Genomic DNA, 13,810 nt, shown 5'->3' with positions numbered 1-13,810 from the left:
TCGAATCTTAGTCAAGACAAAATTGTATTATTTTTTAATAAAAATTGCAAGATAAAATGGAGGGAAAACGGGGAAAGCAAATTAGGGTTTAGAGTTTGCTTGTGTATACAAGCTTATAATATAAAAGATTAAGAATGATTTTTTATGTCATTTTACGTTTATCAGTCAGTTGAACCGCTAATTTTAGTAAACACTTTAATTAGCTTATCAGCCCATAAGTCATCAACTATAAGCTATCAACCATCAACTATAAGCAATAAACTAACTTATCAGCCAACCGCCATTTTTTTTGAAACAGAGCCTAATTACTCAATTGGGAACCTCCTATAGAAGGTGCTTATAAATTAATGTTGATGGGTCTCCTAGTGCTGTAATGATTGCCTTTTCCATCCAATTTTTTTTAACTAAATATCCATTAAACATGCATATAAATATTTCATCCGATAACATAGTGTTAACAAACAAAAATCCAAATCTTAACAATCAGATTAAGGGTCCGTTTGAATTATCTTATTTTTAAATTTATACAAAACAATTTATGCAAGTAAATAAAATTTTACTAAGTTTTACATAAAAGAGTGTTACAAAAAAAAAGTTGAGCCAATTTTGGGCTTAGGCCCTCTTTCCATATAAAAAAAATAAAAATTGAGCCAATTTATTATTTTTTTGAAAATAAGTTGGATCAGTTTTAGATGTGGTATGGTGTGTGTTACGAGGCTGAACTAAAATATAACTATTTTTTCAGTTTATCTGTTCTTAAAAACTGAATTAGAAAACAGAATCAAACTACATCGTCGATTTTTAATTGGTTGGGTTTTGGATCCGTGCCACAAAAATTGATTTTTCTTCTTCTTTAGTTTGGATTGGTTTGAATCATCAATTCATTTAAGTGGTTGATCTCTTCCAACAAATACTTCTGCATACGCACCGGCCACTCGCCAATGATCGAACCAAAAACTAAATGATTAAGACCTAAATATGTACCACTTGTGTTACACTATATTCGTATATTACTGAATTTTTGGGTAGATTAGTGTACCTTTATCATCAATGCCAATTACTACATTTGAAAGAAGATTAATATAAAATCGTTTATACATTGCAATCAATAAAGTGCAATAAAATTGTTTTAAAAAAAATAAAATAAAGTGCAATAAAATAAAAAATAGTTACGTTATATGTTACAAAATTAATTACAACCATTAAAGTGCAATAATTTCCTTCAAAAGAAAAAATTAAAGTGCAATAATATTTTGTCTCTACCAAGCCTATAAAACACGGCTAATTTTATCTGTTATGGAAACGCATAATTAACTAAGCATAACCACAAACTCTCAAAATGGCTAGTACAATAGTTAGTATTATCTCAATACTCTTGATTTGTATTGCAATAGCACAAGGAAAAAATACACTTTACACAACTAAAGAATTTTCAGTATCCTCTTCGGTTAATAATGATGGTATCTGCAAGACTATAGTTGAGACACAAGGTTATATATGTGAAGAACATACGGTAAATATTACTATGCCATGGTTTTTTTTTTTTTTTTTTATCAAAGTTAATTGTGTGTGATATATCATATATGTAACATCAAGTATAACTTTAACCTAACATATATTTTAGGGTTTGAACAATTTATCTGATTTAAACTAAGGGTTAAGTGAGTTGAAGATCAAAATTTAAAATTTGGTTACTAGTTAATAACTTTATTTTAATCGTTTGAAAAATCACATATTTTATATCAATATTCATCTTTGTGGTGACTCAGGTTACAACAGAGGATGGTTACATCCTAAGTTTGCAAAGGATCCCAGCAGGGCGGTCCGGTAAGAATGCGACCAAGCCGCCTGTGTTAATCCACCATGGTCTCTTTTGTGTAAGTTTTGTTGTTGCAAATATAAATTACAATATTGTATATGAAACATGTTGATTTGACTCCAATGATTTTTTTTTTACTTTTCAGGATGGCATAATTTGGCTACTCAATTCTCCAGAACAATCATTGGGATTTTTGTTAGCAGACAATGGATTTGATGTGTGGATTGCCAATGGTCGTGGCACAAAATACAGCTCCACACACACATCACTAAGTCCTAATGACATGGTTTATATATTTTATTATATGATATACATGTGTTTTTCACACTTTTCAAATTTTCAGACTTCCATTAGTTGATATTATTGAAAAAAACCAAATTCTATAAGATTTAATTAGAGTTTATAAAAAGGGCACTTTATAAGTTGATTTTATAAAATTGAGTTAGACATAACTCAAATTTTTAAGATAGTGTTAGAGTCTTTCTCGTAAAAACCGGCTGCTTAGAAGATGAAATTGGTAAACTATAAACTCTAGGCAGCCTTGTCTTTAATCAATATCGAGGACTTGGTTTTTTCGATCGATGTAAAAATTCTAATTGATTACTATAATTATGTATAGGCTTATTGGGATTGGTCATGGGATGAATTAGCTGGTTACGATCTTCCTGCTTTTGTGCATTATGTGTACAACCATACTGGTCAAAAAATGCACTATACAGGTCATTCTCAGGTTAGTTAATTCTTAATTAATTATTTATTTCTTATATTTTTTTTATAATTAGTGTATTATTATGTGTATGTATGTAATATGTAACAATTACATATATAAAATTTTTAGGGAACATTAATAGCTTTTGCCGCTCTATCTCAAGGGAAGTTTCTTGATATGTGGAGATCAGCTGCATTACTTAGTCCAATTGCTCATATGAAGTTAATTCCTTCAAAGTTAACAAGGGCTGCTGCGGACCTCTTTTTAGCTAATGTGAGTTGCAAAAACTATTTAAGCTCCATTTGGATAAAAAACTTATTTGCAACTTATAATGTAAGCTCTAATTTTGTCAAAAACTGTTTATGTATAGGTTCGAATAAATTAATTTTCCATCAAAAAATAATCTTTTTTTTTATATACATAGTACATGCTAATTTTATAAGTTATAAAATTCAGTTGAAAATAAACTATTTTCATCTATTCGCACAAAACTTCTGTAAGTAAATACGTTGAAATAAACCAATTCAAACATGCCCTTATTTACCTATTAATTGAGTACAATTATGAATATACTTTCCTTTTTTTTTTTTTTTTTTTTAATATAACAGGATTTATACTGGTTAGGCCTTCATGAATTCGTTCCATATCAGTAAGAAAATAACTAACCCTTTCATATTTTTACTATCTTTGTTAAGAAAAATGAGTGCAAATTAAAAGGAATAATAGTAGAAATAATTTATCATATGCTATTCTATTGAGCAGAGATGTTGCAATAAAACTTATAGAGGGCCTCTGCAACACTCTAGGCGTCGACTGCGGACAAATATTGCCATTGATCACAGGTACTTTAGATATTACTATAGGCATATGATAAACAAATTTCACTTATTTCTAATGTATATAACTGGTTACCAAAATTATTGATATTATTTTTATATTTTACATTTTATAGGTCCAAATTGCTGCATAAATTCTTCTAGGATAGATTTCTATCTATCTCATGAACCACAAAAAACAGCAACAAAGAATTTGATCCATTTTTCTCAAAGTAAGTATCCAAGAAGTAATACTTTTTTTTTTTTTTAAAATAATTTAATTGTTGTACCTAAATATAATTTAAATTTTCGTTCTCGTTTTAAAAATGTGAACACTGCAGTACTCTGGAGTTTTATTGGATATGAGATCCAATTTCAATTTTTAATATTTATTTATTTATTTATTTATTTATAAATATCCAACAAAACTCTAGGATATCAAGAAATTACTTCAGTAAAATGTTGAACATTCTGGTACTCTAATATTTGATTGAATATAAATGCCGATATCTAATTATTTCATGAAAACCATATTTTAATATTTAATTATTTAAAATTTAAATTAATTTTTCTTACAGGATGAGTAAAACTTTAGACTATGTTTAAAGATTTTGGGGCATAATAAATTCCTTCGTTAAATAGCTTTGTGACGGAAATTGGGTGCATTAGTGACGGAATAGTACCCTAGCTAAATATAATTTTTATAGTAGTGCAATATTTCTAATAAAATCTATCATCTGACTATTATTATGCATCATTAGGACTAATAAATTTTATTATTGATCTTTCTCTTGTATTATGAAATTTGAACAGTGATAAGAACAGGCAAAATCGCAAAGTATGATTATGTTAATCCATTATTAAACGTACTGCACTATGGACAAGTTGTTCCTCCAACTTATGATGTTACAAAAATCTCAAGTGAATTCCCAATATTTTTGGGCTATGGAGGACAAGATTTTCTATCAGATGTAGAAGATGTGAAGATTTTGCTAAATGAACTCAATGCTCAAAATTCTACCAATCGTGCGGTGTCATTTAAGGAGGATTATGCACATATTGATTATATTGCCTCTTTCAATGCTACACAAGGTGTTTATGATACCATGATATCTTTTTTCAATGCTCATTGATTTTACAACCATTATTGTTCTTCAAATAATGTACTATATTGTAGTGTTTTCATTAAGTTGAATTTCAATAGTGTGTTTGGTTTTTTCATCTCAATTTAGAATATAGAGAATATTAGATTATTCTTTATATTTAATCACAAAAGTTGTCTTGTGTTATGCTTATCGCTATTTGTTCTGTCTGCTTTTTTCTGTCGCACAAGTGCAGTCTCAGGATGGGGGTTTCTGGTTTTTGAAGGAGTGTGACTAGCTATTTGGTTTTTCTAGTTTTTTATTTTAATTGTGTTTGGTCTTTTTGTATATAGGGTAGTAGGGATCTAGTACATCTTGTACGGTGGTACCTGGCTTTTTTTTTTTTTCTTTTTTTTTTTTTTCGTGCTCCCTGAGTCTTGCGTGCGCTCCTCGACCTTTTAATTCTACCTCTTCACAACGTAAGATGTGAGTTCGTATCCTAGAATACGAACCTTATAAAATGAAGAGTGTGAGATACACAAATATTAGATTTTATAAGGTTCGCATCCTAAAATGCGAATTGAGTTTGCATTATAAGATGCAAAATGTTCTTCATTTTTTTTTCTCCGGATTTTGTGCACCCTGAATTTATTACTTAAGTAGTAAGGGATTACTTAAGTAGTAAGGGAGATATTTTTGAAATTTTCGGGAGCAAGCAACAACATTCAGGGGAGCGTGAATAGAAGAAATCCTTGCACCTATCTCTTTTCTTTCCTATATATAATACAAAATTTAGCCTCTATGAAAAAATTGCAATTGTTTCATTGTTAAAAGAAATATAAAGACTTCATCGGTTTTCATATGAATATGTTTAAGATTTTTGCACGCAATTTTCAAATGTAATACATAAAGGAAAGGGAATAATAGTTTTATCAAATTATTATTATTATTATTATTATTATTATTATTATTATTATTGGTGAAATAAAGGGGCCAAGCCCCAAGTTTTATCAAATTATTTTTACTAATTACTAGTGTGTTTTTCACTATCATGAACGCAAAATTGATATAGTGCTATTATATTTGTTAAACCCAAAACATTAGGGGAGCTTATGCTTATGATACATTAACAAATTGAAGTTGATTTTTTTTTTTTTAAATTAGTCTAGTGGCTAGAAAATCCACCTTGAAGGTGAATAAGCGGAGTGTCATGGGTTTGAACCCGAACTTCTGCACATATATCGCGATGTCCATACCAACTAACCCGAACTTCTTCTACTTTAGTCACATTATTAGAGATACATATTAAGGTACCAAAAACGAATTAGTTCAAGTGGAAATAAATGTGTGGTAAAAGGTTTTGGGCACCTTAATTAGTAAATGGTCAGAGGTTCGATTTATGACTAATCATGTGTATGTAAAATGTTCAATTGGGTGGGTTAAACCCACCTTAGTGTATCCCGCAGATTTTCTGATGGAGATTAGCCACCATTATCAACGGTGAAAACTTCATAAATTTATAACATGTTAACCCAAACAAAATATTCAAATCAAGGTTAGAATAATAAAGTAATCAATAAAAATAAGATTTCTCAACATCTAAGTGAACCTTAATGTTTATGACAAGGTTGCAAATTTGGTGAAGGTGCGCTCACATAGCAAGTGAACAAATTGTGTGTGTGATCATAACTGGGAACAGCCCCCTAGTTATATCGATGCTAGAAACAAAGCATGTTGATGTTTCTAGATTCTTAATGTCGAATTGGGATGACGTCTAGGGTACGCATCCACCTGAAGTTGGCATATCATATGTAACATTCCTCGGAAAATAATATTTTCAAAGAACTATTTGTGTTTTATCCAAGGATTTTCGGTCCCTTGAAATAAAACATGTTTTCTTGTAGTATTTTTTGTACATGTTACTTGCACATTTCGTAGTTTACCCTTTCATAAAAGAAAAAAGGAAAAAAAAAAACAATTCTCAAAAATAGAAATTGTGTTTACATTCCACAAACTAAGAATAATATTCCGAGTTACAAGTTAAAATTGACTAAATATTATTTCATCAACTTCTTAGGGAATGTAATCAAACAAGCTACAATAGCTTGGTGTACTAATTAATTAAATATCAAAATTAAGCATCATTCCCTTGTCATAATATTTGAGGAAGCACCATATTCATTTGGCAATGATGAAATTTGTAATGGAGAATCTGAATTAATAGGACTTTGGTGTGGTGGGTCAGATATAATAATATTAATAGGTGGTGCTGGATTAAGGAACTTGGTTGTAGTGGGAATAATGGAACATCTACAAAGTGGACAAGTGGAATTTGATTGTAGCCAATGATGTATGCAATCTATGTGGAACACATGCTTGCAATATGGAATCTGTAGCAACTCTTCTTTCACCTCAAATTCTCCCAAACATACACAACATCTGTTTCAACATTTTTTTGCAACTTATCATAATTAGCTTCATTCCAAAGCTTCATATTATATATAGTACAACTTGACAATCATATCATATTAGAAGTCAAAGACTAATTAAATATAGGGATTTTTAAAAGAGAACGGGACCAACCCAAGTAAATTAGACCCTCCAAAGTGCTATTTGTGTCCCAAACAACAAAAACTTTAGGCCTCATATTTTGTTTGCTTAGTTTTATTGAATCAATTTTAAAAATAATTAAAGTTATCTCATATTAGAATTTTATACATAAAAATATATATAATTCCAGCACGGTGCAAAAAAGTACATGGCTGTTATAGGAATCCAATTTCTGCACGGACTCGGATTTACTGGATTCAGCAAATTCCTGTAGCCACGGATTTATAACTGATTAAGATTGAACTGTTCAAATTCAAAATTCATATTTTAAAACTATAAAATTAAATCTATTTTTTCTAGACCGTTCACATTTGAAAAAGTGTTGGCTGTCGGGAACCTAATTCAGCACTTTGTGATCAATTGAAAATTATTGAGGAACAAATATAGGATGACTAGTATTATATCAATATTTTGATTCTAATCAACTTGGGTCAGTCACACATGCAGAATTTATTTGTTTCCTTTATGATTTTTTTTTTTTTGGCAGAATTTCTCTTGCGATTTTATTCTGGTTGAGACATAGACACATTCAAATGTAGTATCTGTTATTTTCTCCAATGTCAAAAGTAAAGAAAAACAATCAATTCATATATTCTAGTTATCCTTTTTACCACCTTTCTTTTCATGTAGCACTTTTTTGAAAATAGTGGTTGCCATTAAATATTCTAAGTAATTCATGAATTGAAGATTCTGTTATAATTTGTCAGCTTTGGAAGAACACAATTAGTAGTAAAATAGTATAATTTTACGACAAGCCAAAAGGTGATGAAATTGAAATTACCACAAAATATAGTTCTTTCAATTTAGAACTGTAATAACAACTATAATTAAAAGCTATTATATGCTCATGAGCAAAAAATGAATTCATGAAAAGAAACCAATAGCAACTATAATTAATTCAGTTGAAAACCTCTCTTTTTTTGTTGATAAATTCAGTTGAAAACTTCTTTCACAAAACATAACATATATTAAAACATATAGACACACAAATTAATATAGCGAAAAAGAAAATGGAAACTTACACTGAATCCCTTGCTTGTAAATCCTCGTCAAACAAAATTCTAGGAAGTTTGTCCAAGAATTGCACAGTTAAATCCAAACGGCGAGGCTATGAGATTATTAAAAACAATAAGATTAATTCTACTTAATAACGTAGTACTTATTGTAAACCTTAAGTTTCATGCCAATACAACAGTTGAATAAAGAAAATTTATTTAATAAATCAACTCTACAAATTTTTATAAATTAATAAAAAATTTACATTTGTAGTTAATTATGTATTTGAATAGTCAACATTTAGTTATATTTTTAAAATAAATTAGTATACGTTCAATTACAATTAATAGATGAAGTATCAAATAATTTCGAAATTTTATAAAAATTTGTGGAGTTAGCCTCCTATATAATAAATTTTTAATCCAACTGTTTAATCGGTAAAATTTTGTAACTCTATGCTATATATAAATTCTTTGCTAATACGATAAATTAAATAATATATATTTAAGATAATTACACATGAACGACAAGTAGATGGACAATAATTTGTGCCGCTAAATCTTTCTGTATATATGTATGATGAAGGAAATAGGAAGTAGCTAGTAATGAATGAATGAACTTACCGAAGAAGAAGAATAATAACGATATGTAGTTGGAGGATTAATCCTTGGAAGTAAGTGTGGAGAGAAAGAGGAAGCTCTTCTCTTAAGGTAAAACAAGTAAAAAAGGAGAAAGAGAATAATTGAAAATAGTATAGGAATTGAGAATATGAAAGCTTGATAAAGCTGAAGTTGAAGTTCTTCTGGAAACATATTTGAAGGAGTAGCAGAATTTGTAATTGTTGAAGTCTTTGGAACACTACTTAGCATCATATCATGTTTCCTTACATTCATAATTAATTCTTTTGCCACTGCATGATCATATATATAAATAAATAAATAGAATTTATAAAGTACAGTATTTTTATAAATAAATGAAACTTTAGTTGAGTGAACATGCATATGCTTACCAAAAGAGTCGAGTTTCTTTGGTTCTTTTCTTTTTTTGACGGGACAAATAGTTTTTTTGGAACTTCTCAAAAGAGACAGAAAGATCATATATATAACATTTTTTTTTTTGGTTGAAAGTGACTTTTAAAATAGTGGTGGACGCGGTACATGTAAAACAAAGTCGAGTATCCGAGTTTAACTCTATTATTTCCTCTATTAATATGTGGACCGGGTAGTGGGCTAAAAGATAAATTAGTTAGGCCCAATAAATTCAAAAGTAACAAAGTCCAATCAAAATGATCCATGAAGATCCAGTATGCAAGATGGCGAACACATGACATGGTGGGATGAAGCGATGTGGCGCCAATTATCTTTGAACTAGGAATCGCGCTCAAAATATCTTTTTCTTCCAAATGGTCAATTGCCTAGCTTCGCGGGGAAGAAACCATCACCCCCCCCATCTCTTCCATAGCTTGAGGACGAAGGAAAGAATAATCATCCTTATCCTTGCGCTGGTTCGCCGTAGAAGACGGTGGCAGCCGAAATTCAAGGAGATCAAACTTGGGGAAGAAGAAAATTGTAACCTATAAATAGCTCTGTATTTTCATCGTAAAGGATCATCATATTTTTTATCAGTCCATATTTGATAAGTTCATGTAATATCATTCTTATAATAGGCTATAATAAAGTGTCCATACCATATTTTATCCTCTTTCATCAAAATCATCTTTTAATTTATATGTTATTATTAAATTATTTATATATGTCAAAATATTATTTTAATGTAATATATATTTCATGCCGAAGTGTACATGTACAACAACAAAGGAGGAAATAAAACTATAAATCGAACTTAGAAATAGAGAAGTTGTTGAGAGATGAAACACAAATAAGAGGAAGTCTCATTGTACCAAATATCTCATTTTATTAATTTAATATATCATTTTTATACTATTATTAAATTAATTTTTATTTACTGGAATTTTATTTTCAATTTATTTTCATTTTAGTTGTATAATTTTATAAGTACATTGTACTCTTGTGTGCATTTTACTCAGGATCTGTTTGTCAAGATCAAAATTCTGATTTATGATCTATTTGGAAATACCAATAAACTAGCTTTTAACATTATAGCTTATAAACTCATATAACTAAAAAAGATTTGTGTGATAACGGTCATTTCACCAAGAGTTTATAGCTTATAGTTTATTTTACAAGTTTATAACGCTTATAGTTTATTTTACAAGTTTATAGCTTATTTTTCAACGTTATATAGGGCTCGTTTGACCTAACTTTTTTAGGTGTAAAAGCTCTTTTAATCATAAAGGTAGAAATAATAGTTTTTTAACTAAAGTTAAAATATTGTTTGGTAAATCTTAATTTTTTTTTTATAAAAACAAAATTAAAATTTGTTGATTTTTTTTTATTATAATAGTGTTAAAAGATATATTTGATAATATATTATAATTTTTCCTAAAATATAGAAACTGTTTTTTTACTGTAACTTCTGAAAATTGTTATTTGACCTAACTTCTTACTTTTAAGTAAAAAGAAGAGGAAAAAAACTAGGTCAAACGGACTCTTAAATTAGCTTATTAACTTATAGCTTATTATTGTTTCTACTGTATTTACCCTTGATATTTTATCTAAAATCCAATTTTACCTTTTATAATTTATTATCATTTAAAACAATCTAAAATAAATAAATGTAAAAATACTAGAACTAACCAATTGATACCAATTCAAATTTTCACCCTAATATTATTGCGTACCACATTTTTCAACACAAGTCCCCACCCATCATCTTGAAGATTCTATTCCTTTTGAACCCATTTTTTCAAATAATATTTTCAATTCCCTTTTTTACTAATGAACCAGATTTACCTTTGACAATCCCTCCTCCACGTGTAACTAATTTAGTATCTTTGGATGCCACACACACCTGCCCAGTCTAATTTTTTCTAAAATAAATAAATATTTTATAAATAATTTTAACTTATTTTTTATATATATTCGTCCAAATATTAATGTAAATATTAGTTTAGAGTTTATTATTGATGACTGTAAGTCCCTCATACATATATTAATTTAAGTATTAGTGCAAATATTAATTTCTAGTCTATTATTGATGATTTCAAGTCTTTCATTATATGTTGTTGACGCAAAATCCATTTTAGTATTTTAATGACAACAAACCTTATGGAATAAATGTTAAGTTTTATAAATGGTGATTTACTGATGTTTGCACTTGAGTTTTTGTTAAAAGATATATATTAGCAAAAGTGGACGAGCTAGAAGCCACTCATATCAACAAGTGCATTTATATACTCAAACAGTGAAAGATTTGGAGTATCATCAGATAATTACAATAGTAGTATCACAAACATCAAGAAGATTTTTTTAAAGACTGTTGTTTACGAGGATTGATTTAAGGTTCAAGCAAAGAAAGTAAACTTCATGATTAATAGTCTTCATCTTCATCACAAGGTTTACAATGAGAATTAAATATTCAAGGAAGATTATGATGATCGTAGTTGAAGAATCATAATGAAAAAACCTGCATCACAAGCTACAAAAGAATATACTATGTAGTGGCGGAGCCACAGCAGGGGCCGGGGGGGTGGCCACAGTCCCCCAACATTTTCAATTATTTTACCCTATATATAATGATACAATTTATTGTAAAAGTTACTCATGGCTTATTTTGTTGAAGACACACTTCGTCTTTTTTTACCCTATATATAATGATAAAAAAATATTTTTTGAAACATATAATGATACTTTTTTTATTTGCTTCTCCTGTATACATATTTTCTTTTTGCTCATAAAAAGTCTTTTTTGATCATAGATTTAATTTATATTTATGAATAGGGAAAATAATTTTTACACAGCCATTAATCATAATTGTTTGATTATTAAAAGTTAATTTTTTTAGTATCCGTAATATTTAGTTAGGTATCAATATCTTATAGACAAAATACATTTAAAAATGACATTTTAATATAAATTAACATAAAATATGCCATGACATTGAATTTAATCTATAATATCAAATCCAACTAAATTCTGAAGTACCAAAGTGTATCAAAATGAATTTTTTTTTAAGTGTTTTTTGTCTTTTGACATAATATATTTCTCTACTGAATTATACTTCTTGGACTTAGTCCCCCCAAGTTTTAATTCCTGGCTCCGCCCCTGATACTATGGATAGATGTTACAAAAGGATTACAAGCTACAAAAGGATCGATGTTGTGTGACAAAACTCACATTGAGTTTTGTACTACATGCTTTGAGGATTTACTACTGCAATTAATGTCAAAGTATCATCCTACCAAAGCTTCTCAAGATGACAATGTTTGAGAATGATTTTCCATAAGTTTTACAAAGGAGCTTATGCACAAGGCATAAATATTTTAATCATTCTCATTATGAGTACATTCACGCCTTTACTGAAGAATCTCAAAGATACTCAATGAACATACAACAATGTGTGAAAACATCAAAAGGAATTATGAGAAGTTTTGCAATAACAAGATTATATGTCTCACTCCTTAATAAATATGTTGAATACTGTTTCAAGCATGATCCGAGAACATTCTCCAGTTCAAGAAATAAACTCTTCCAGGTTAGTACTTCAAGAGAAGGACTTATTGTGATCTAACAAGTGCTCTTGAGTGATTAATATAGCCAGGAACTAAAGTTCATTCATTATATATCACTCTACTTGAAATTGTTGAAAACTGCAAGTTTATAAGAATGATCAGAGAACATTCTCCGGTCTGCAATTTTTCTCACGTGCAAAGCTATACATCAACAATAAGCACTTAATTGATATCATCTGAACAAGAGACAAGTAAGAACATTTGCAAAAGACTTGATTGAAGAAAATCTCTACAAGATATAAGTCATTTAAGGCAAGGATTAAATGATAGTAAAAGAAAGCTTCCTATTTGGTCATGTTTAAAGAATAAACATGAACATGTCTTTGACAATTTATTTCTCAAGCTCACATGCTCTATTCAGAGATTATTTGAAGACATTTATGGACCAATGAAAAGGAGACAACAAGTTCGAAATGATACTTCTCAAAGGACTTCATAAAATATATTATACTATGTCCTTGATCTACAATGGAAAGCTACTTGTACTTTTGCAAGTACACATGAATAGTAAAAGGATAAGAAGACCAGCTATCATCTTATGATCTTCATGAATATCTTGAGGCCCACAAAAACAAAATAAGCAAAGCATACCTCTCTATTTGATCTAGACCAAGAATCAGAAATTACTCTGGAAGAACGATCTAAGAACGTTCTAGAATCAAACAGATTTCCTGCTCATGTTTGAAAGATTCTCTCCAGCTTTATCCAGTTGTTATAATTGATCTTCCAAGGCTTCAACAGTGCTTGTTCTTGGAGAACAAGTTCATACAGCCCATAAGATGTTCAACTCACGCTCCTCATGACATCATCATTCTAAGAACATTCTCAAAAAGCATCTTCTCTCTCATCAAATATTATTTGAATAATATTTTGATGTGGCTTTTAAAGGACTAACGGCTAGTCTTGTGCTCCACTGAAACTTACTTGGAGACCACGAAACAAAGGACAAACAACATCTATAAATAGCACACTTGGGTGCTTTGAAGATTCAAGAGTTTCAACTACAAATTTCAAGATCTACACTCGTCTTTTTCGAACAAGTCATCTAAACTCTTCCACTCTCACTCCAGCTCTTTAACATCACATACTTGGATCAATATATCATTGAGTGAACTGAGTGTATTCTTC

At 29.3% G+C, this 13,810-nt stretch overlaps 1 protein-coding gene and 1 pseudogene across 1 annotated transcript; one reads left to right on the top strand and one right to left on the bottom strand.

Moving 5' to 3' along the window:
- The first annotated feature begins 1,339 nt into the window (after positions 1-1,339).
- Positions 1,340-4,476, top strand: LOC123911174 (annotated as a pseudogene).
- A 1,927-nt stretch (positions 4,477-6,403) lies between these two features.
- On the bottom strand, positions 6,404-9,162 carry LOC123911173 (probable E3 ubiquitin-protein ligase RHA4A). Its single transcript, XM_045962541.1, has 4 exons — positions 9,041-9,162; positions 8,655-8,941; positions 8,058-8,143; positions 6,404-6,864 (listed from the first exon to the last, which is right to left on the bottom strand). Exons 1-4 carry the CDS (start codon positions 9,126-9,128, stop codon positions 6,567-6,569), a joined length of 759 nt encoding a protein of 252 aa, XP_045818497.1. The 5' UTR covers positions 9,129-9,162; the 3' UTR covers positions 6,404-6,566.
- Between the last annotated feature and the right edge of the window lie 4,648 nt (positions 9,163-13,810).

The sequence above is a fragment of the Trifolium pratense genome, linkage group LG2, assembly GCF_020283565.1.
Source record: "Trifolium pratense cultivar HEN17-A07 linkage group LG2, ARS_RC_1.1, whole genome shotgun sequence".
Lineage (NCBI taxonomy): Eukaryota > Viridiplantae > Streptophyta > Magnoliopsida > Fabales > Fabaceae > Trifolium > Trifolium pratense.
The sequence above is the reverse complement of the archived record's forward strand: the minus strand, read 5'-3'. Positions and strand labels throughout refer to the sequence as shown.

Coding starts and splice junctions, on each gene's coding strand:
- LOC123911173 (XM_045962541.1), bottom strand. CDS start 9,128: ATGATCTTTCTGTCTCTTTTGAGAAGTTCCAAAAAAACTATTTGTCCC. Junction 8,144..8,654: donor GTTATTATTCTTCTTCTTCG/GTAAGTTCATTC, acceptor ATAATCTCATAG/CCTCGCCGTTTGGATTTAAC. Junction 6,865..8,057: donor TTACAAGCAAGGGATTCAGT/GTAAGTTTCCAT, acceptor ATGTTGAAACAG/ATGTTGTGTATGTTTGGGAG.